This window comes from Dipodomys merriami, unplaced genomic scaffold, assembly GCF_024711535.1.
Source record: "Dipodomys merriami isolate MVZ:Mamm:240054 unplaced genomic scaffold, mDipMer1.0.p SCAF_27, whole genome shotgun sequence".
In the NCBI taxonomy this organism is placed as follows: Eukaryota; Metazoa; Chordata; class Mammalia; order Rodentia; family Heteromyidae; genus Dipodomys; species Dipodomys merriami.
Window position 1 is genome coordinate 15152075 of NW_027204159.1, and position 22716 is coordinate 15174790.

General features: G+C 38.0%; 1 protein-coding gene across 2 annotated transcripts in view; it reads left to right on the forward strand.

Annotated features, from left to right (window-relative positions):
- Spink5 (serine peptidase inhibitor Kazal type 5) overlaps positions 1 to 22716 on the forward strand; it is an 85810-nt gene that overhangs the window by 52813 nt on the left and 10281 nt on the right. The window contains exons 20-30 of one of the 2 annotated variants that reach the window (XM_070036339.1): positions 362 to 416; positions 3787 to 3914; positions 5568 to 5655; positions 7401 to 7528; positions 8876 to 8942; positions 17962 to 18089; positions 18246 to 18324; positions 20687 to 20814; positions 21561 to 21633; positions 22323 to 22412; positions 22514 to 22641. In XM_070036339.1, coding sequence (XP_069892440.1) covers positions 362 to 416; positions 3787 to 3914; positions 5568 to 5655; positions 7401 to 7528; positions 8876 to 8942; positions 17962 to 18089; positions 18246 to 18324; positions 20687 to 20814; positions 21561 to 21633; positions 22323 to 22412; positions 22514 to 22641 — 1092 coding nt within the window. The remainder of the gene's footprint in view (positions 1 to 361; positions 417 to 3786; positions 3915 to 5567; positions 5656 to 7400; positions 7529 to 8875; positions 8943 to 17961; positions 18090 to 18245; positions 18325 to 20686; positions 20815 to 21560; positions 21634 to 22322; positions 22413 to 22513; positions 22642 to 22716) is intronic. The other variant, XM_070036340.1, reaches the window with a different exon arrangement.

Genomic DNA, 22716 nt, shown 5'->3' on the forward strand with positions numbered 1-22716 from the left:
CTTACCATCAAATTCCTAAGCAGTAGTAATGGTATAGAAGTAATGGAATAGTTGTACCTAGAAAGATTTTTCCTTTAAGAAAATATGCATTGAGCTGGGCAATGGTGGCCCATGCCTATAATTCTAAATATTTAGGATGCTGAAATCAGGAGAATTGAAATTCTAGGTCGGCATGTGCAGAAAAGCTTACTAGACTTTATCTTTAAAATAACCAGCCAAGGGCAGAAGGCATGGCTCAAGTGGTTGAGTGTTGCCTAACAAGTACAAGACCTTGAGTTCAAATCCCAGTACCATCAAGGAAAAATAAAAGGCAATATGCATTATGTTCTAAAAATGATTCTCTCCTGTTTCTCTCGTACAGCTTGCAGGAAGCCAAAGAAAAAGCTGAATCTAGAGCTAAAAGAGGGGCTGAAAAGGTAATTGTCCTGGAATCTTCAAACCATAACGAAAAGATGCAGCCTGCCATTTCTCTGTAAAAGTCACTCTTGGAATTGTGAGAGGCCCATAGCCATGAGGAAAATTGATCTTCTTTTAGTCCAGGGTCTGTCAAACTTTTTCTTCAGGGCCAAGTAGTGGCTTCTATCAGCCACAGCATCATGACTACCACTGCTGAACTCGGTAGCTGTAGCTATCACACAACCAAAGATTATGGACACACAAAGAGCACAACTGTGTGCTCAGAAAACTTTATTCTCCTAAACAGGGCACTGGAAAGGTTTTGCTCACAGAGCACGTTTTTCAAACCTCTCTCTAAATGTACTCCATCCCCATATTGCAAAATGAAGATATAAGTCCAGAGAGACCGAAGAACTTGCTCATAAAGTTAGTGTATAAAACTATTAGTACCTGTATCTTCAATGGTATCTTAAGGGTGAAAAGTAGAAACTAAAATAGAATTTAAACATAGACTTCCTGACACGTAGTCCAGCATTCTTCCTAACACACTATATTTTAGGATTCCCTCGTTTGGTCAAACTAGGAGCATAGTTTGTGCCTTTATTTTTTTTTTAATTGTGAAAATACCGTACAGAGGGGTTACAATTACATGGGCAAGGTAATGAGTACATTTCTTATCCTCCTAGCCCTTCCCATCTCCCTCCCCTTAACACCCCCCACCACCCCACAACCCTTCCTCCATGCCAAAGATGTATAGTTTATCCTGTACATCTCATTGTTGCAATGTGTCCACCTGTATCCCTATTTAAACAATTTGTTTTTTCCCTTCCCCTCCACAAATTATACCAACATCAAATACAGTGAAAAGTGGTAACCTGTGGGGAAGAAATTTTAAAATAAGTAGTATGCAAATAATATTTTCTTGAGGCCAAAGGACTGATTCCAGGTCTGTTATAACAGGTTGTGGTCATTTCTCTATATCTATCAAAAAGCAGAAACAGTAAACATGATATCTCAATAACTGTCACATCTCAATAACTGTCACTGTAGGATGCAGTTATTGCACTTTTATTGAACACAATTGTGTATATAAATGAAAGGAATCTTTTTTTTTAATTTAATTTTATTTTATTGGTGAACATACTGTACAGAGGGGTTACAATTACATGGGCAGGATAATGCGTACATTTCTTACCAAGCATTGCACCCTCCTCCTTTGGTTTACCCTTCACATCCCTTCCCAGCCTCCCCCCTCCCCCCCAATCCCAATCCTTCTCCTTCCCCCCCTTCCCCCCCCCCCCCGCACCGACATTGTAAAGCTTGTTTTCGACATGACAACTTGTACTTCTCATTGTTGCAACAGGTCCACCTGTATCCTTAAACAACTGTTTTTTCCCCATCTCCTCCACAAGTTATACTGACATCAAATATAGTGAAAGCAGGGGTTATACTGTGGGGGAGGGACATACAAAGCAACAAAGAGATAATCTTATAAATGCGTTAGAAACACATGCATGAAAGAAAAAAACATTAAAATACATATCTAAGGGTTCATTTTCCTGACCTCACATTATCTGACCTTTTCTGCTTGACTCATACATATACTAGATATTGCAAATAAGGGAAACCATGGGACCTATGTTTCTTTGGGCCTGGCTTACTTCACTTAATATAATTTTTTCCAAGTTTTTCCATTTCCTAACAAATGGGGAAATGTCATTTTTTCTGATGGAGGCATAGAATTCCATTGTGTATATATACCACATTTTCTTGATCCATTCATCTACTGAGGGGACATCTGGGTTGGTTCCATATCTTAGCTACAATAAATAATGCTGCAATAAACATAGTTGTGCTGGTAGCTTTAGTGTGGTCTTGTTTGTAAACATTTGGGTAAATGCCCAAAAGTGGGATTGCTGGGTCATAGGGGAGTTCTATGTGAAGTCTTTTGAGGAACCTCCATACTGCTTTCCAAAGTGGTTGAACAAGTTTACATTCCCACCAACAATGAAGTAAGGTTCCTTTCTGTCCACAGAAAGGAATCTTTAGAAGAGAAAACTCTATCATATGAGATCAATGCTGCTATCTCTTGTACTTTGTATTGATGAGCCATTCTCTTTTACAAAATCTGACCAGTTATCAGCAGAGAATTCTGAGGCATAACTAACTAGAAGGAGAAATTATAGTTATTTTCATTGAATTTCAACTTAAGAGAAAGAATTTAGGAAAATCACATATTCAATATTAATTGGGACCAATTACTAATTTGAATGATTAAGTGATTTGTTTATTCTCTCTATTCTACACACAATTCTTCATCTGATATTCTGCATGGTTTCTAGAGGTTAGCATACATGTATAGACACTAAGGATACATGTATATGCACACACACCACATATGTCACCTAGCTTACTTGTTCTCAGAAAAATCTGGCATGTATATTGAATAAATAACACTTGGATTACATATTGAATAGATAACACAGTTTAACCATTGTACTCATGAGGTATCTGAGGTATACAAAGCCAATAGCCTTCACTCCAATTCTCTAGATAGCAAAACTGAGATTCTAACTAATAACAAAATGAACTTTCAACAGGGTAGTACTTATCAGACTGTACTTAAGACAGAACTTGGGGTAAGAAACATTATATGATCATGTCATAAACCTAACAACTGAAGTTTCTGAGAATCTGTGGCTCTTGGAAGAGAATATTGGGAGGCATGGTAGACAAAGAAGAAAATTGTCTACAAATATCTGATGAACTCTCATGTTGCAAAAGGGCTGTATGCATTCTATTTTTAATAAGCCAGAAAAATGAACCTTAAATGTAGAGACTTAGTAAGGTTATTTTCCAAGGTCCCTGCAAAGAATCACTATGGCTAATTTGTGGGAGTTATCTAGTAGAAATTTTAGAATGAACCATCTGTAAGATAATAGAGTTCTTATCACTGCAGAACTTGGATACCTTCTCGGAGGACCTGGGATGAAAGGGATTGAAACACAGTATGGAGAATTAGACCACAGAACTTTGAGGTTTTTCTCAAGCATAGGATCCATTTATTTTTCTATGGCACCGCAATGTTCTTTCATTATGATATATTAGAGATAGACAATAAATCCCAGCAAGGACAGTCCCCAGAGGTCCAAAGTCATTAAGAGAATCTTATTTGCTTGTGATTGTAGCTCCAGTCTGAATGTGGAAACTAGCTCTCAAAGAAAAGATACAAATGTTCTATTTAATTCTTACGATCTTAATAAGAATTGAATGATCCAGTAGCTAGCAAAGAAATTCTTAGGCCATTTTCTCTTGGAAGTGTTTAATAGAAACCAAACAAACTAAAAATCAAGAAAATACCCAAATTCTCATCTTATCTCCTTCTTTTAGGATACATGCAATGAATTTAGGCATCTTTTGCAAAATGGAAATCTTTACTGCACACGAGAAAATGACCCTGTGCGTGGCCCAGATGGCAAGACCCATGGCAACAAGTGTGCTATGTGTAAGACAGTCTTGTGAGTACACAAATAAAGCTCTTATTGATGGGTGGAGAGGCTGGGAGGCAGAAAGCCAGACAGGTTATGTATTTTATTCTTTCTTTCCTTGTATATAAAAGAAACATCTAATTCCTTATAAAGCATTTTCAAATGAAATTTTCTTTATAATGTCCAAGATTTATTGTGCTAGGAATAAACAGATAATATATTGACATCTTATTATGTTCTCTGGGGTAGAACCGACCAACAAATCATAACATCTTTCTTGTTAAAATACCAACTCCTCTCCCAAGTGAATATTTTCTCTGGATTAGTTTAGAATTCTCAGTTGGAGAAAAAATGCACAGGTTTTATAACCAATCTAACCCTATAACTATTTTTAATATCCCATTTCAGCAAATGAAAAGTGTTCTTTCACCCAAAGTGTGGAAGTATATTTAAAGTATTGATGTATTTAATAGTAAAATGGTCGAATGTCTAAAATGTGCAACATGTATGATTAGGAAAAGATGAGTAACAAATCCTTCTCAGGAAAAAGATAATGTACTAAGTATTAGACCTGGACATAAGCTAATGTGGTACAAGAGAGAAATTGAGAGGTAGGTAGTGACATGTGTAAGAAGCTATGAAACCTTGGGGAAGGCACCACTAATTGAAAGCTCTAAGTATAGCTAGAAATAGACCCTACAACAGACCGTACAATCATGGCAAGAAGGATGAGACAATGACATAGGTGAGATATCAATTAAGAAAATTATAAGCCAGCACCAGTGGCTCAAGCCTGTAATCCTAGCTACTCAGGAGGCTGAGATCTGAGGATCACGGTTCAAAGCCAGCCTGGGCAGGAAACTCCGTGAGACTCTTATCTCCAATAAACCACTAGAAAACCGGAAGTGCATTGTAGCTCAAGTGGTAGAGCACTCGCTTCGAGCTGAGGAGCACAGGGACAGCGCCCAAGCCTAGAGTTCAAACCCCACAACCAGGAAAAAAAAAATACAGTAAGGAACATGTGATTCGTTTATTAGAACTGACCATCTTTACCAACACTGAATGCCAAACCAAGCATTTTGAGATCAGTTCTACATGCAGTGAGAAACTACTACAATTTTTCATGTATGAAAGGAAGTAGCAGAAACCTCATTTCTCTAGGAAGATCCACATATTAGCAGTAAAAAGATGAAAAAGAGAAAGAAGAGGCTCATTCCTAAAGGTCCTGAGGTTGAAGGAGGGTCTGTAGTAATCCAGTAACTTAAAAATCAGTGTTGCTGGCAACAGCTTTGTAAACTTTTTTAAGAGAGGAAATAAAGATGGCTCTAGTGTTTTATTTTTCTTCCCATGGAGACAACCCAGGAAGAATATAATGCTTGGTAAATAAAGTAATTCTTGGGGGAGGATGCTTCTTAAATATGAGGAATTTATAAGAAACACAGAAGGAGGTACCCAGTGGACATTCAAGAAATGCTAATTAATCACTCGTCTCGTTTGTAGTCATGTATATTGGTTTTCTTCCACTGTAATGAGAAATTTTGCCAGGCCAAGAACTTCACATGACACATTCTTTTCATTCTGAGAGAAGAGGGACTGTAGATTTAGTGATGGTGAAAGGTTCAGAGAAATGTGCTCTGCTCTCTGTAAGCGATTCCTCCCAATTTCCCACTTTCTAATTTCCAGCAAGAAAGAAGATGAAGAAAGAAAGAGAAAAGAAGAAGAAAATCAGAGAAATGCTGCAGGTTCGAATGGTGGTGGAGGGAAAGCTAAGGTGAGAGCAGCTTGCCTATCCTACAGCCACAGTGGGCCAGACTCAGTGCCAGGGGAACTTGTTATGGCCTGAGCCGTAGGGAGCTGTAGATTGTAATAAATCTGAATGGCTTTTAGAACAACAAAGGACTTTTCTTTGAAGCTGTAGGGGAAATATTAGCTAAGGAAGCTTCTTAAGGACTCTGTTTGACTTCTTCAAGCTGGAAATTATTAATAATATACCCTTCCTCGGGTAATCTAGCCCTATGACACTATTCTTTCTCATCAGTATCACGTGCTCTTCATTGGCTTTCATTATTCTTTTCTGCTCTGGATAAAGCCAATATTATTTCTTTTCGTTGTTTTCTTTGGGGGGGGGAGGTGTGCACACACGTGTGGGTAGTAGGGCTTGAACTAAGGATCTCATGCTCTTGTTTGGCTTTTACACTCAAGACTGACACTCATTTGAGCCATACTACTACTCTTTATTGGTTTATTAGTTAATAGGCAATCAGTCTCCTAGATTTGTCTGCTTGAGCTAGCTTTTATCTAGGATCCTCAGTTCTCAAGGTCCTGAATAGCTAGTACTACAAGCATGGGCCATCAGTGCTCAATTGAAGCCATATTACTATTTTTTGTTGGTCATGTGGCTTGAACTCTGAGCTTGAGTGCTGTCCCTCAGCTCTTCAGCTCAAGGTTAGCACTCTACCACTTGAGCCACAGTGCCATTTCCAGTTTTCTGGTGGTTAATTGGAGATAAGAGTCTCACCAACTTACCTGCCCGGCTGGCTTTGAACTGTGATCCTCATATCTCAGTAGCTAAGATTACAGGCATGAGCCACCAGTGCCCAGCTGAACCCAGATTTTTAAGGCATCTTTCCTACATAGATGGTGAGGGCAGATTAGAGTGCAATCCTTCCCCTTCCACTTCAATTTACATTTCATAAAGACTAACTTCATCTTTCTTCAGCACTTCTATGGGGATAAAAGGAAATAAGTTAGGCAAGTTTAGCATAGATCTTGAAACATGTTATAGCATGAACCTGACAGGATTACACATAAAATAACTCTTGGAGCCTGTGGAAATAGTTTTGTGAGATTTATGAATACCATCTCTTTGCATCTGAATCCAACAAATGCCTCAGAAATACCTTTGATGGACTCTATCCCTTCTTTATTGTCCATCTCACTTACTTTAGGAGGTTGAATCATCAAGAAGTAGATGGTTGTACATGTCTGTTCTCCATAATTCAGGAAAGCCTATCCTTGAAATTTTCTCATTACTATGTGCTTCCTGCTGCATTGTGCTTCTCCCTTTTATTCATACCAGATTTTAGCAAAACCTTAGCGAATACTATAGTATTGTATGTCATAGGGCATTGATTGTTGCTACTTGTTTCCACCATTTTTGCAGGAAAAGGAGTTATAAATAAAACCTAAATAAATGAGTGTTTCAATACAATGTTACATGCCAGGACAAGAGCAGGACAGAGTTGGTCTGTGGGCTAAATTCCAGTCATCATTGTAGTTTGTTAATGTGAATTTTTAAAGGAAGCATTAGGAGCTATAACAATGGAGCCCTTATAATTAGAATATGGATGATTCTGGCCTCTCTCTGTGAATAGTAGCCCTCCAACCACAGTTTTAGAAGATATAATTCTTATAAGGTGAAATAAACAAGAATTTCTCTTGTTCAGACTGTACCAAACTTCATGGCAATAGAGTGGATTAAGTAACTCAAGAGGCTTGCTTCTTCTCCCTTGTCAGGACCAATGTGCTGAATTTCGGGAACATATGAAAAATGGAAAACTCAGCTGCACTCGGGAGAGTGACCCCGTGCGCGGTGCTGATGGGAAATCATACAACAACAAATGTGCCATGTGTAAAGAGTTACTGTAAGTGCTTATCACATTAGGCATGTCTAAACGATTGTCACACATCCTTCCTGCATCGAGGGCTATTTTCATAGTCTATGGACTCCTCCATGAAAATCACCATTTGTTCATTACTAAATTATACATCTTTCTCTTGCATTTCCTAAAAATGTAGGAATCCTAGGAGGGTAGCCAGTCATGTGGCTGATTCCTCCTTTGTTTCATCTTATAATTTTGGTTCCCTCGACACCATCACAATAGATAATATGTTTCCTTGTGCCTGAATCCTGGGAAGATTTTGTGATTCCAAATGACCATTTGGAATAAGTGCCCAATGTAGCTGAAGAGTGCTAGTTTCTTGTCATGGGTTCAGGATATACTTCCTGTATAAAAAGGCTAAAGATTTTTCTATTTATTTTCTATTGTTTATTTTATTTTTCTGTTTATTGAATTATATTGCTTTTTGACCCAACTCAGTCACATTACCGCAAGTAGCCTAATACCCCTACAAGCAGTAAATTGAGACTGTTCTAGATCACTTTGAAGACTATGTATAGCTGTAAAATGTGCTTCAATGCTCTGAACTATGGCATTTATATATGCATACATAGAAATTGTCCTGTATGAAAACAAGTGAAATTTTGAAAGTGTTTTTAATATCTGGGTGTTGGACTGGAGATATATGAATTTCCTGCTTTTGCTTGTTAAAAATCAGGTTACTATGCCAGAATTGAGATCTTATAAATAAAGTTGTGGGATGATCAGTGAATCTGAATTTTTAACTATCATTCAAGGGAGTTGCTATGCACATAAGAATCTAGAGATAACTGGCATGAATTTATGACAAAAGCAAGACATTACACCCAGAGTAAACCTAAATCACTACTCATATTGCTCTTATGACTATTTTGGACTTTAAGAATAATGTTATATTTAACTTTAAGAAATAAATGTTATAATAGGTTGACTCAAACTTACAAAGCCAGAGTGGGGAATTAATGACACATTCCAACTCATATCTCACGATGAAAAGTTGAATGAGGAATCTGGATGAAATTTGCTTTAAATATCTAAAAGATTAATACCAAGTAGCAATAGATTCAGTATATTTGCTCTATTTTGTTTCAAGCTTGTGAGTTAAGACTAAAGGACAGAAGTTATAGAAGGATGTATTTGAACTCAAGTAACAAAAGCTTTGTAAACACATGACTTGATATACTCTGTGACAAAGGGGCCTGTTCTACTTGAGTCTGACTCACACAACTGGTGTCCCTCTTGAGGAGAGGCAGATTTAGTTGCAAGAAAGGATGTTAACATGTATTCCTGAGTAGTGCTAACAAGATGACTAGTGCCCCTTTTCTCTTTCAGGCAAAGAGAAATAGAGGAAAAAAATAAGAATTCAGGCTCAAGATCAAACGGAACTGGATCAGAAAAAGTGAGTCCTTAACTTGCTTTTGAGAATGATCTTCCCATCAGTCAGTCAATATTTGACTGTGGGGGAAAAAAAGTGGAAAGAGGGTGTTGATGTGATTAGCTGAGATTTTTCCCTTAGAAAATCAGGAGACAGCACCAGCAGGCTCAGTGTAAAATTCTAATGCCAATCAGAAATATTTTCATTTAACATCCTATATAGCACCTTCACAAATACTAGTTTATCTCATTCCTCAACAGCATGGTCAAATAAGATTTTTTTTTCCTGTCTTTACTGGAGCTTGAACATGGGACTTCACATTCTTGCTAGTTTTTTTTTAAGTGGTGCTCTACAACTTAAACCACATCTTCCTTCCAGCTTTTTCATGTTTAATTGGAGAGTCTCATGGGAGTCTCATGGACATTGCTGTCTGGGTTAGATTCAAACCAGGGTCCTCAGATCTCAGCCTACTGAGAAGCTAGGATTATAGATATGTGTCACCAGCATCCAACATTCAAATACGATTTTAAACGTGTATTTTAAAGAAAACAAGGTTCTGCAAGTATATTACTTTTCCACTGCTGTATTAACAAGTTACTACTTTCAATAACAAATACAATAACAATAGCAAATGCTGATTTACAATAACACAAAGTTTTAAAAGTTACATATATATTCTTAAGATGTTCTAAATGGTCTCACTAAGACTAACATCTTCACTTCTTCATAACATTGCATTCCTTTGTGGAGAATCGAGGGGGAATCTACTTCTTTTCTTTTCCTATTTTTGTGGAAAGTGCCGACATTGCTTGGTTGTAGCACATCTAAGCCAGCAATGGCCAGTCGAGTCTTTTTTTTGTACCTTTTTTATTATAAAAATACTGTACAGAGGGGTTACAGTTACATGAGCAAGGTAATGAGTACATTTCCTATGAAGCATACCTCCTCCTTTGTTTTTCCCCTACTATCCCTTCCCTTCCAACTCCACAACTATATTCCCACACACACATAAATTGTAAAGATCGTCTTTCAACATAATGTCTTGTGTATTACACTATTACAATGGGTCAACCTATATCCCTATTTAAGAATTTTGTTTTTTTCCTTCTGCTCGCCAAATTAGAAAAGTATATATACGAGATGCAGGACACCGACATCAAATACAGTGAAAACAGGGGTTATAATATGGGGGAGGAACATACAAAGAAACAAAAAAAATCACATGGTACATTATAAATACGTTAGAAACAATAGCAAGCAAGAAAAAAAACCACTGTGTCCCTATTTTAGGGTTCATTTCACTTAACATCATCTTATATGGTCATATGTACATAACTTTTGACTTTTCTGCTTGTCCCAGACATATACTAGTTATTGTAAATAAGGGAAACCAGTGAACCTATATTTCTTTGGGCCTGGCTTACTTCACTTAATATAAATTTTTGAAGTCTTTTCATTTCCTAACAAATGGGGCAATGTCATTCTTTCTGATGGAGGCATAGAATTCCATTGTGTGTGTGTGTGTGTGTGTGTGTAACACATTTTCTTGATCCACTCATCTACTGAGGGGCATCTGGGTTGGTTCCATATCTTAGCTATGATAAATAATGCTGCAATAAACATAGTTGTGCTGATACTTTGGTATGGTCTTGTTTGTGATCATTTGGGTAGATACCCAAAAGTGGAATTTCTGGGTCATAATGGAACTGTATGTGGAGTCTTTGAGAAACCTCCATACTGCTTTCCAAAGTGGTTGAACAAGTTGACACTCCCACAAACAATTCAGTAAGGTTCCCTTCTGGCCACATCCCCTCCAGCATCTGTTGTTATTCTTAATTTTAGCCATTCTAACTGGGGTGAGGTGGTATCTTAATGTTGTTTTGATTTGCATTTCTTTTATGGCTAGGAAGACTGAGCATTTCTTCATATGTCTATTGGCCATTCTTATTTCTTCTTCAGAGAAGTTTCTCTTTAAAAGTCTTTAGCCCACTTATTTATTGGGCAGTTGTTTATTTGAGCATTTGTTAGTGTGGGAATTAATTTTTTGAGTTCCAAATATATTTTAGATATGAGACCCTTATCTGTTGTATGGCTAGTGAAAGTCTTCTCCCAACCCGTGGGCTTTCTATTGATCTTGCTAGCTATGTACATTGCCATGCAGAAGCTCTGCAGCTTCATGCAATCCCATTTCTCCAACCTTTCTTTGATTTGTTGTGATTCTGGGTCTCTATTAAGAAAATTTGGGGGCTGGGCAGGTGGCTCAGTGGTAGAGCTCTTGCCTTGCATGCTTGAGGCCCTGGGTTCGATTCCTCAGCACCACATAAGCAAAAAGAAAAAAGCCAGAAGTGGTGCTGTGGCTCAAGTGGTAGAGCACTAGTCTTGAGCTGAAGAGCTGAGGGACAGTGCCCAGGCCCAGAGTTCAGGCCCCATGACTGGACCCAAAACACAAAAAAAAAGAAAAGAAAAGAAAAGAAAATTTTGGCCTGTGCCAAGGAGACCTAGGGTTTCTCCTGTTCCTTCCTGTAAAGTTTTCAGGGTGTCTGCTTTGACTCCGAGGTCTTTGATTCATTTGGAGTTCATTCTGGTTCAGGGTGATATATACAGACCTAGCTTTAGTTTTCTACTGGTAATTAACCAGTTTTGCCAGCACCATTTACTGAAGAAGCTGTCTTTCTTCCATTCTATGTTTTTAGCTCCCTTATCAAAGATTAGGTGGCTATAGGTCTGTAGATTCATTTCTGGGTTTTCAATTCTATTCCATTGGTCCTCAGGTCTGATCTTGTGCCAGTACCAAGCTGTTTTGATTACTATGGCTTGGTAGTTTGAAATTTGGTATTGATATTCCTCCAGCACTATTCTTTCTGTTAAGGATTGTTTTTGCCATTCCAGTTCTTTTATTGTTCCATGTCAATTTTTGGATTGCTTCTTCTATTTCATTGAAAAATAGGTTGGAATATTGATAGGTATTGCATTGAATTTGTAGATAGCCTTGGGAAGTATTGCCATTTTCACGATGTTGATCCTTCCCAATCCAGGAGCATGGGAGGTTTTTCCACTTCCTAAGTTCTACTTTGATTTCCTTTATCAGGTTTTTAAAGTTTTCATCATAGTGGTCCTTCACTTCTTTGGTTAAGTTAATTCCTAGGTAGTTTTTTGTGTGTGGGGGCTATTACAAAAGGAGTTGCTTTCCTGATTTCAGCCATGCTCTTCTCATTGTTGGCATACAGAAAAGCCGTTGATTTTTGAGGGTTAATTTTATACCCAGCTACTTTGCCAGCTTGAGTAATTTGGGAATGGAGTCCATGGGATTCTTTAAATACAAGATCATGTCATCTGCAAAGAGGGAGAGTTTTACTTCATATTTCCATATTTGGATCCCCTTTATTTTTGCATCTTGTCTTATTGCTGTAGCTAGGCATTCTAACACTAGATTGAAGAGAAGTGGACAGACTGGACATCCTTGTCTCGTTCCTGAGTTAAGAGGAAATGGCTTTAGGTTTTCACCATTAAGTATAATGCTGGCTGTAGGTTTGCCATATACAGCCTTTATTGCATTGAGGAATGTTCCCTGGATTCCTAGTGTTTCCAGAGCCTTCATCATAAAGGGGTGTTGGATCTTGTCTTTTCTGCAATATTGAGATAACCATGCAGTTCTTATCCTTGCTGCTGTTGATGTGATGAATTATGTTAATTGAGTTGTGTATATTGAACCAGGTTTGCATCCCTGAAATGAATCCTGTTTGATTGCAGTGTATGATTTTTTTGATGAATTGTTGAAGTCAATTGGCAAAAATTTTGTTGAGAAGTTTTGCATCAATATTCATCAAAGAAATGGGTCTATAGTTCTCTTTCTTTGAGAGTCCCTGCCTGGTTTTGGGATGAGGGTTATGATGGCTTCATAGAAAGGGTTCAGTAGTGAACTTTCTCTTTCAGTTTTATTGATGAGTTAGAGAAGCATTGGTGTGAGTTCTGCTTTGAAGGCCTTGTAGAATTCTGCTGTAAATCCATCCTGTCCTGGGCTTTTCTTTGATGGGAGGTCTTTTATTGCTGTTTCTATTTCAGTGTTTGATATGGGCCTTTTAAGTTGGTTTAACTCATCTTGGTTAGTTTCAGCATGTGGATATTTGCAAGGAAATCGTCAATTTATTCCAGAGTCTCAAACTTAATAACATAATGGTTTGAGAAGTATTCCCTTATAATGTTCTGAATCTTGGTTGTTTCTGTGGTGATGTTTCCATTCTCATCTCTGAATTTGTTTCTTTAGGTGTGTTCTCTTCTTTTTCTGATAAGATTTGCTAAGGGTCTGTCATTTTTTAAATTTTTTCAAAGAACCAACTCTTTGTTGATTCTTTCTATGGTTTTTTTTATTCTAATTCATTTAATTGTGATTTAATTTTAATAACTTCTTTCTGTCTACTGTATTGGGGCTTAGCTTGCTGCTCTTTTTCAAGGAGCTTCAGATGTGTCATTAAATTGTTGGCTTCAGATCTCTCCAATTTGTCGATGTAGGAACTCAGAGCTATAAACTTGGCTCTGAGTACTGCCTTTGCTGTGTCCCAGAGGAGCTGGTAATTTATGTGTTCATTTTTGTTGAATATCATGCAAATTTGAATTTCCTTTCTAATCTCTTCCATGACCCACTGGTGATTCAACAGTGTGTTGTTCAGCCTCCATGTGTTACAGGACTTTCCTTGATGGCTTTTGGTGTTGAGTTCTAATTTTATTCCCTTGTGGTCTGAGAGAGTGTAGGGCATAACTTCAATGTTTCTGAATTTGGACAACTTTGCCTTGTGACCTAAAATGTGGTTTATTTTGGAAAATTTTCCATGTGCTGCTGAGAAGAACATGTATTCTGATGCTGCTGGGTGAAATATTCAGTAGATGTCTATTAAATCTAGTTGATCTATGCAGTTGACTAGATCTGCAGTATCTCTGTTGAGTTTTTGCTGGGATTATCTTTCTAGTGGGGATAGTCATGTGTTAACATTCCCAACAACTAATGTCTTTGGATCTATGTGAACTTTGAGGGAAAATAGTGTTTCTTGGATAAATTTGGGTGCTCCATTGTTTGGTGAATAGATATTTAGAATTGTAATACCCTCCTGAAGGAGAGATCCCTTAATTAGTATTTAGCAACCTTCTTAATCTCTTCTCACTAATTTTAATTTGAAGTCTATTTTATCTGATATTAGGATTGCAACTCCCACCTGTTTATGGGGGCCATTTGCTTGGTAGATTTTGTTCCAGCCTTTCACTTTCAGAATATGTTTGTTTTTATGGGCAAGGTGTGACTCTTGAAGGCAGCACATAGAAGGATCTTGCTTTTTAATCAAACTAGACAGTTTTGTGTCACTTAATTGGAGAGTTAGAACTAAGAAGTGTTTGGTAGTTCCTGCCATGTTACCCATCTTCTTGGGGCCTGTGAAAACTAGGTTCTTCCTATAGTTCTTGGATTCTCAGTTTGGGTATATAGGATGTCTTTAAGTATCTTTTGTAGGGCTGGTTTGGTGGAGATATATTGTTGCAGTTTTTCTTTGCTATAGAAGGTTTTTATTTGGGCTGCCATTATGAAGGGGAGTTTAGCTGAGTACAGTATTCTTCGATGATAGTTGTTTGTCTTTAGGGCATGGCATACATCATTCCAGGCTCTTCTTGCTTTAATTGTCTCTGCTGAGAAATCACCTCTGCTGAGGTGATTCTAATTGGTTTCCCATTATAGGTGATTGATCTTTTCTCCTTGACAGCTTTAAGGATCCTTCCTTGGCCTGAATTGATCCTGTGCAGATTATAGTATGACAATGGGATGTCGTGTTCTGGTCTGGTATATTTGGGGCTCTAAAAGCTTCTTGTAATTGAATATCCTATCTTTTTGCATGTATGGAAAGATCTCTGCTAGGATCCTGCTAAATAAATTTCCTAGACTGTTAACTTCTGTCTCTATGTGCTCATCTACACCCATTATCCTCAGATTAGGTCTTCTGATGGTGTCTTCTAAATGTTGAATAGATCTATCATATTTCTTAGATTTATTTTGGATAGTTGTATGTTCTTTCTCTGTATATCTAGGCTGTCTTCAATCCCAGAGTTTCAATCTTCTGCATGGTCTATCCTACTGTCAAGACTTTCTATTTTTTTTTATTTCCTTTCCTTCTAATTGGTAGGCTTTGATGGCCTCAAATTCTTTGTTGGGGCTTTGTTTTAGATCTTGTATGGACTTCTTTACTTCCTTAATTTGGTGTTCAGTGTTTATTCTCAAATCCCTTGGTTGATCGGTTATGGTCTCCTTGTATTCCCTTTCCTTCTAATGGGCTCCATTCAGCATTCCCTTTGTGGTCTCCCTGGATTCCTTCAGCTGTCTGTTTATGGATTCCATGAATGCCTCTATTGATCTTTGTCCATTTTCATCCTGTTCACACAATTACTGTATTACTCTTTGATTAGCTTCCTCACCCTCACACAATTCCTGTACTTCTCCTTGACTGTTCTCAGCCTGTTCATGCAATGCCTGTATTACTCTTTAACTGTTCTCAGCCTGCTCACACAATTCCAGTATTAATCTTTGATTAGCTACCTCATGCTCATGATATTCCTGTATTAATCTTTGGTTAGCCTTGTCTTACTCCCTATCACACTCACACTGAGTCCTTTGCAGGTTTTCAATCTTTTCACTCACCATGTTTATGAGTAGTGTTTGTAGAGATTTTTGGGAACTCTCCTCTGGATTATTCATTAATTGTTCTGTCACCTGATTATCATGAGTGGGAGTTGAGATACCTCGACTTGCCATTTTTCTTGTGTTTCTCTGGCTTGTTCTGCCCATTTGGTTGAAAAGTAACACCAATTTTGTGCTAGAACACTATTTTAAGGCAACCATCAACCAGAGTCCTGTAGTTGCACAGTCAAAATGGCTGCAGATACAAGCTAGTTCAACACATACAATCTATTCAACATTAAACAACTGTGAATTTATAGCCTAAGAACATCAAAATGGCATTCAGCAGACCAGAAATTAATAGGTTCAGGGAGAATTGTGGGTTAAAATAGGATTAGAGGGATGTGGAGAGGAAAATGGAAAGAGTGAATTTAACCAGTCCTAATCTCAGAGAGGAAATGAATAGAACAGAATGAAAGGAGATAAAGAAAAAAATGAAAAAACAAACATTTAAATTTAAAAATGAAACACTTAAAAATTATGTAAAAATAAAGAAATAATACTGATAGAAGAAAAGGATAGGATGAGAGGAGGAGAGAAACAAAAAGAAATAATGAAAAAATAAAAAATAAAAAATTTAAAAATGGAGTACTTAAAATTATATAGGTATAAAGAAATAATAGTACTATTAAAAAAGTTAAGTCTAGGAGGTTGTGCATTCAGCAATCAATTTCTGAATTATGTACACAATGAAAGATAAGGTCTAATAATTGATGACATGACGGGCATGTATCTGGGCATGAGAAGAATGTCAATTAAGTCACAAAACAAAAGGACCAAAAGTTAAACACACACACACACACACACACACACACACACACATACACCTAAAGAAAAAATTATGAAAAAAATAGAAAAAAATTAAATTAAAAAAATTAGGTAGTAAAACAAGTTATTTGAATTTGTGTGGGGGGGGGGGTGTAGGATCTTGTATCTCCCCTGTGTCTGTAACCAATCTCTTGATGGAATCTCTGTTTTGCTTGTGGTGTTTGGTTTTCCTGTGTCTTGCTTAGTTTCTTAAGTCAGTTTGTTTGAGCGGGCAGAAAAATGCTCTGTCTAACCCAAGACATTGAGATCCTCCTCCCAGGCTAGTTCAGTGGGAGGAAGATTTGCTTTTGAGTATCACAAAAGAGGGAGATGGCTGTTTACTCTAGCTTGAGCTGCTGTGATGAGGCTAGGTTCTGGATAGGGCTGAGACCTATCAGCAATAAGTAGCTTTCCTTGAGGCACTAGCTCCTGAGATACTCACAGAGCCCATCCTGGAGCTATTCTCAGGATTTATGATTAATTAGTTTCAATTGTTTGTCTTTTCCCCCTTACACTGCTGGGCATGCTGCCTAGACTGCAGTGGGGAGGAAGACCAGCCTCTGGCTCTGTTTACCCAGTGAAGAAAGTCACTCCTCTGGGAGCAGACCTTCTCTGCTTAGGAAGGGCAACTTTCCCCAGGGTGGAGCTGAGCCCAGCAGGTGACCTGCTGAATGGCTTCTATAGTTTTCTTCCAAGGCCTGAGTTGGTTCTAACTGCTCAACTGGGGTCTTTGTCAATATCAAAGATGGAGTTCTTCTTTGGTGGGGGGGAGGGGCTACCTTCCCACCACTGCTCCGTGAGGAGTAAGGATGTCTTGGGGGTATTCACTCCAGCCTCTTGGTTTCTGGGCTATCCTTGGTCTGCAATCAGCAGGATGAAGATTTCTGCTCCTTCTCAGTTCTTGCTGGTGGTGAGTAGAATCTGCTCGCACACCGTGTCTGGGTCCTTTGATCTGGGCTCTCTCTGTTATGTGGCGGCCACTGCTGCTGTCCCCACCACCGCTGCACACGCTGTAAAGTGTCTTGACCAAGCTGCCTGGATTTTTTTCTCTCTGGCTAAACTCTCTATACTGTGATGGTACACTTGGTGTGATTCTCTGGCTTAGGACTGTTCACTGGAACTCTAAAACTGCTTTCTATGCAAGAGCTTGTTTAGCCTCCAGCTTCTCCTCTGCCATCGTCCACTTTCCCTTGAGTCTTTCTTATTCCTTCTCAGTCTGAAACTGAGTCTTTCTCTGTCTCTCTCTCAAGACATCAATCTTCAACAATCCTCACTTCAAATGGCTGATTGGAAACCTTAATTCTATATGCCACCATAAATAGCACCTAACATAGAAGGAATCCTATTTATAGACATCTCTGAAATTACAACAGGGACAGTTGCATAGCCACAGTTCTGCTAACTTCAGGGAGATTAGGTGGCTGCATGACTCTTGGATAGAAATGACAAATCTGCTGATTGTTCAAATATAAGCAAACACAAAAATGGAAAGACACTTTCAACACAATCTTTCCTTCTTTCCAGGATGTGTGTGATCAGTTTAGAAGCCAAATGAAAAATGGAAATCTTCTCTGCACTCGAGAAAGTGACCCTGTCCGAGGACCAGATGGCAAGACTCATGTCAATAAGTGTTCCATGTGTAAGGATAAGCTGTGAGTATTCCCCCCTCCCAAAATGGAAATTCTTCAGTGTGTAGTAGCCATTCTTAACAGTTTGAGTGAAAGGAAGGTGTTCTAGAAGTAGATCTTGGGATAGAAGAGATATTAATTCACTTTAGTTGAATTTTTCTCTTGCTTCCTTTCCTTTAGGGAACGAGAAGCAGCTGAGAAGAAAAAGAAAGAGGATGAAGCCAAGAGGACAACAGGAGAAAGGAGCAAGGACAAGGAGGTCAAAGATATTACTCGTATTAGTGACTAAATCTGGCTGCTACATTGTGCAGGGAATTCATTTAGCCATTTTTTTTTTGCTTTTTTGTTTTGTTTTTTGGAATACTTGCTCTCTCCTAATTGATGGGGGTGTAATGGTTTTAAAAAATGAAATGAAAAGGAAAAGAGAAAACAAACATGGCTATCTCTTACAAACTAAAAATACACCATTCAATGACTTCAGAGAAACTCTAACTTATAGCACCATTGATAAGTGTCGAGTTATTTTGACTCTTTGTTCAGTGAATAATTGAATTCCTGAGGTTTTAAAAACACATCAATAAGTAAATAGCAAAAGTACAAAAAGGAAGCAAATGACAAAAATTTTAGCCCTGGCATTTTACTACCCTATAGTGTTCAGTTTGGGGCTTTATCAGTAGTGCTTAATAAAATAACAGAATATTATATAGCACCATAGACTCCAGCTAGAAAAGTAAAACTGTAGCTATATTTATAAATAGATAGAAATATTGGTATTTGGGGTATATGTAAAAATAAGTCGTGATTTTACCTATACACACAAAGGAAAACAAGCTTTACATCTTATCACTGTTAAACATTCTCAAAACTCTATCTTATGGCCAGTTTCAATTTTACAACTGAAAAAAGTTCAAGGAACTATAACAACACATAAGAAATAAGTAGAACGTGTTACCTAATTTTTGAAAACAAGGTTTGCAATGCAAATAGGTACCATTACTATTATTTTATTATTGCTGTTATTTTGACAGTACTGGGTCTTGAACTTAGGGCCTTGTGTTCTCACTTGACTTTTCGTCGCATCTGTCAGTCTGCCACTTGAGCCATGGCTCTACCTTATGCTTTTTGCAGGTTAATTGGAGATCAGATTCTCAAGGATTTGTCTGCCCAGCTTGCTCTAGACCACAATTCTCAGATCTCAGCCTCCTAAATAATTAGGCATGAGTCACTAACATCCAGCTTGTACCATTATTAACATGCACATAAAATTGTGAGTACCTGGAATTGAAAACAGTTCTAGCTATTTTTGAAAATGATAGCTGTGAAACAATTCAATTCCAGAGACTTAAAAATGTATCAGATAAAGCAGGCCTAGAATTGTTTGTAGACAGAATGATTTAATGAAAGAAGGATAACTGCAACTTAGGACAGTAACAGAGTTTTTAAGATAGCATTTCCATATCACTACTCTGTCACTTTGGGGTTAAACGAAATTGAAGAGACTTCTATAAATCTCAAAGATTTCAATGGAAGCCACGCATCCTGGAATCAGTTCTACTGGCTTCTCTTTTCAACTTCTTATTTTTCATGAACAAAAGAGCAAGTCTGTTGTTTTAGTTCATTTTCTCTCTTTTTTGTTTTTGTTTTTCTTTCTCTTCATTTCTACTACCTTCCTTCTTTCTTTTCTTCCTTCCTTCCTTTCTTCCTTCCTTCCTTCCTATTTTCCTTCATTCACTCCTTCCTTCCTTCCTTCCTATTTTCCTTCCTTCCTTCCTTCCTTCCTTCCTTCCTTCCTTCCTTCCTTCCTTCCTTCCTTCCTTCCTTCCTTCCTTGGCACCAACTGGACTTTAATCTGCCTGTTGATCTTCTCTTCATAGCTAGGATAATAGGCATGTACCACCATTCCTAGCTCTTGATTGAGAAAGGATCTCATAAATGTGTTTGTCTCAGGGTTCACCTCAAACCTTGACTGTCCCAATCTTAGCCTCCCAAATAATTAGGATTACAGGGGTGATCCCCTGGACCTTAGCATGTAATATGCATGCAACACTTTCATTTTTAGAAATTGATGCTCTGGGCTTTGTTTGTATGTATAGCCATAGGAATGTTTTTAGTTTTTTTGCTTTCTTTTTCACTCAACTTAGACTTATTGATTGTGCATTAATGAATCGTGAGGAGACAAATTTAAGCCTCAGCCTGACAGAATAATGTATAAGATGTTAAAAATATAGTCTAACATGATTGTACACAGTTGCAGTCTCAGCTACTCAGGAGGCAGAAGCAGGAGGATCATGAGTTGGAGGCCAGCCTGGACAAACTTTACTAGACTGTCTTAAAACCAGAATAGAAACAAAAAGGACTGACAACATGGACGAAGTAGTTGAGTGCTTGCCTAGCAGACCTGAGGACCAGGGTTCAATTCCAAAACTGGAATAAAAAAATGTCTTTAAAGCAGAGGATTGCCTTAGGTAGTGGTAAAAGCACCAAGCCAGACAAAGAGTCTTTAAAAATGTGAAATCCTTTTTTCTCAAGTGTGATGAGTTCTTATCTATCAAATAAAACATGCTTTCCAGTGAAGAACACTAGACTAGCATGGTAAAATCTGATTTTGCTTCTATTGGCAGGATGTGTGCCATGAATTCCGGAGCAAGCAGAGAGATGGAAAGCTGGTCTGCACCAGAGAAAATGATCCTGTTCGAGGCCCATATGGCAAGATGCATGTGAACAAGTGCGCCATGTGCCAGAGTGTCTTGTACGTGAACAGGCTCGTCTCTAGTCTCATATGTTGTGCCTATTTGCCAGGAAAGAACTCCTGTCAGTTAAACCTTAAGACTTGAGTATACACATAAAGATCAATCTCTTTTATGCAGTTAGTTTCCAAAGTGCTTTGACCAAAATTAATTATTAATTAATTAATTGTGCCATGAGAACCATACCAGTGACCCTGAGTTAGGAAAATGACAATTATTTCATTTATGATAGAATCAATGACTGTTAAAGAAAAGGCTCTCAGAGAATGACCTGAGAACCTCCACCTTGTGCAGACTGGCTCCTCTGATCTATAAAAGAATTACAAAGTGATCATACCTCTTAAGAATGAATAAGCTTTAGAACACAGTAACTATAAGGAATAACCAAAATGAGGTGTGTACTTATAATTTAATTTGAAAAGTAGAGAAAGCGAAATGAAATAATTCTCTAGATAGTGAGTAGAATAAGTGTATTCTATTAAGGCACACAAAAATAATAGCCTTTTAGAACACTAAGATCGTGGATAACAGTCCATTAAATGAGTCAGTGAAAGTTGAGAACATGGTCTCAAATGAAAATTCCAATTATCAGAAGTAACTAGCTTCTCAAAAACAAATAGATTTTTTTTTTAGACATGTGAACTAGTACTTGATTTGTTCTCCCTTAAAATGTGTAAAAAGTTATTTGGTTGAAAGGCAATTCAATGAAAGTTCTAGAAAAATTATGCTGCAACTTTGTATTTTGCAGCCAGCGAGAAGCCAATGAAAGAAAAAAGAATGATGAAGAAAAGTCAAGGTCCAAACCTTCAAATGATGCAAAGGTTATTGCTTAACGTTTTATTGTTCTCTTTCCCAAACATGGCTTTCTTCTCTGGTGTTTAGATAACAAAAATTGTAATTATTTTACTTGAAAGAAAATTGATTTTTCCCACATGATCACATTGGGTCATAATAAGACTATTTTATTCTTCTGGTTTGGGGCTTGATGCTTTAAAAAAAATCACAGAGAATTCTGCCACAATGTGTGTCAATAATTGCTTTAATCTTTCTGATTTGGGACAGATTTGGATTGAAACTAGAGTGTACCAATCATTTCCATCTCAACTGCATGCTCATTTCTGACACATTAAATGTGGCATGAGGCTTTAGGTAACTTGTTGATGTTGATTCTAATCATCCAGGTAACATAAACTAATCTGAAGCATCTGTTTGGCTCTCCTCCTTGATGTCTTTTTTCTTTTCTCTCCAGATGATTTTCAGAATCAGTGAATCAATAGTGTTGCATGGGTCACGCTGCCTTTTCTATTTGCTTTTCAAGACCATCACGAAGACCTCTTCCAGCAGTTATTTTAACAGTGATGTCACATTTATAGAGTTAGATCGCCTGAGATCCTCCTTGGGTTAAGAGCACACCTCATCTGGAAAATAGGGGAAAAAACAATGATGAGTGAATGGAGAGTTGGATAAAGAGGGTCACCCAAGGGTTGTCTTATGTTTCTCTACACTCCAGGACCAGTGCAGAGAGGTTCCAAGTGAAGCAGAGGATGCACTTGTTAGACAGTCTGGGAGTTCCTTGGCCTCCGTTGCCGGGATCAGTGCAGTGAGTCCCAGCCTAAGCCAAGTCTGCCAAAAACAAAATAAAATAAAACGCCAAGCAACAAAGAGTACAGGCCTCCTTCACTTCCCTGTCTCATTTTCTAGGATGAGTGCCGAGACTTCCGGAAGTATGTAAAGAACAACCAGCTGGCCTGCACTCGGGAGATGGACCCCGTGCGTGGTGCAGATGGAAAGTTCTACAGAAACAAATGCTACAAGTGCCGAGCTGTCTTGTGAGTAAGAGGCCTTCTGGCTTGGCTTGCAGGGGAGCTGCACTTTCAGAGGTGCTGAGGGAGTAAATGTGCGTG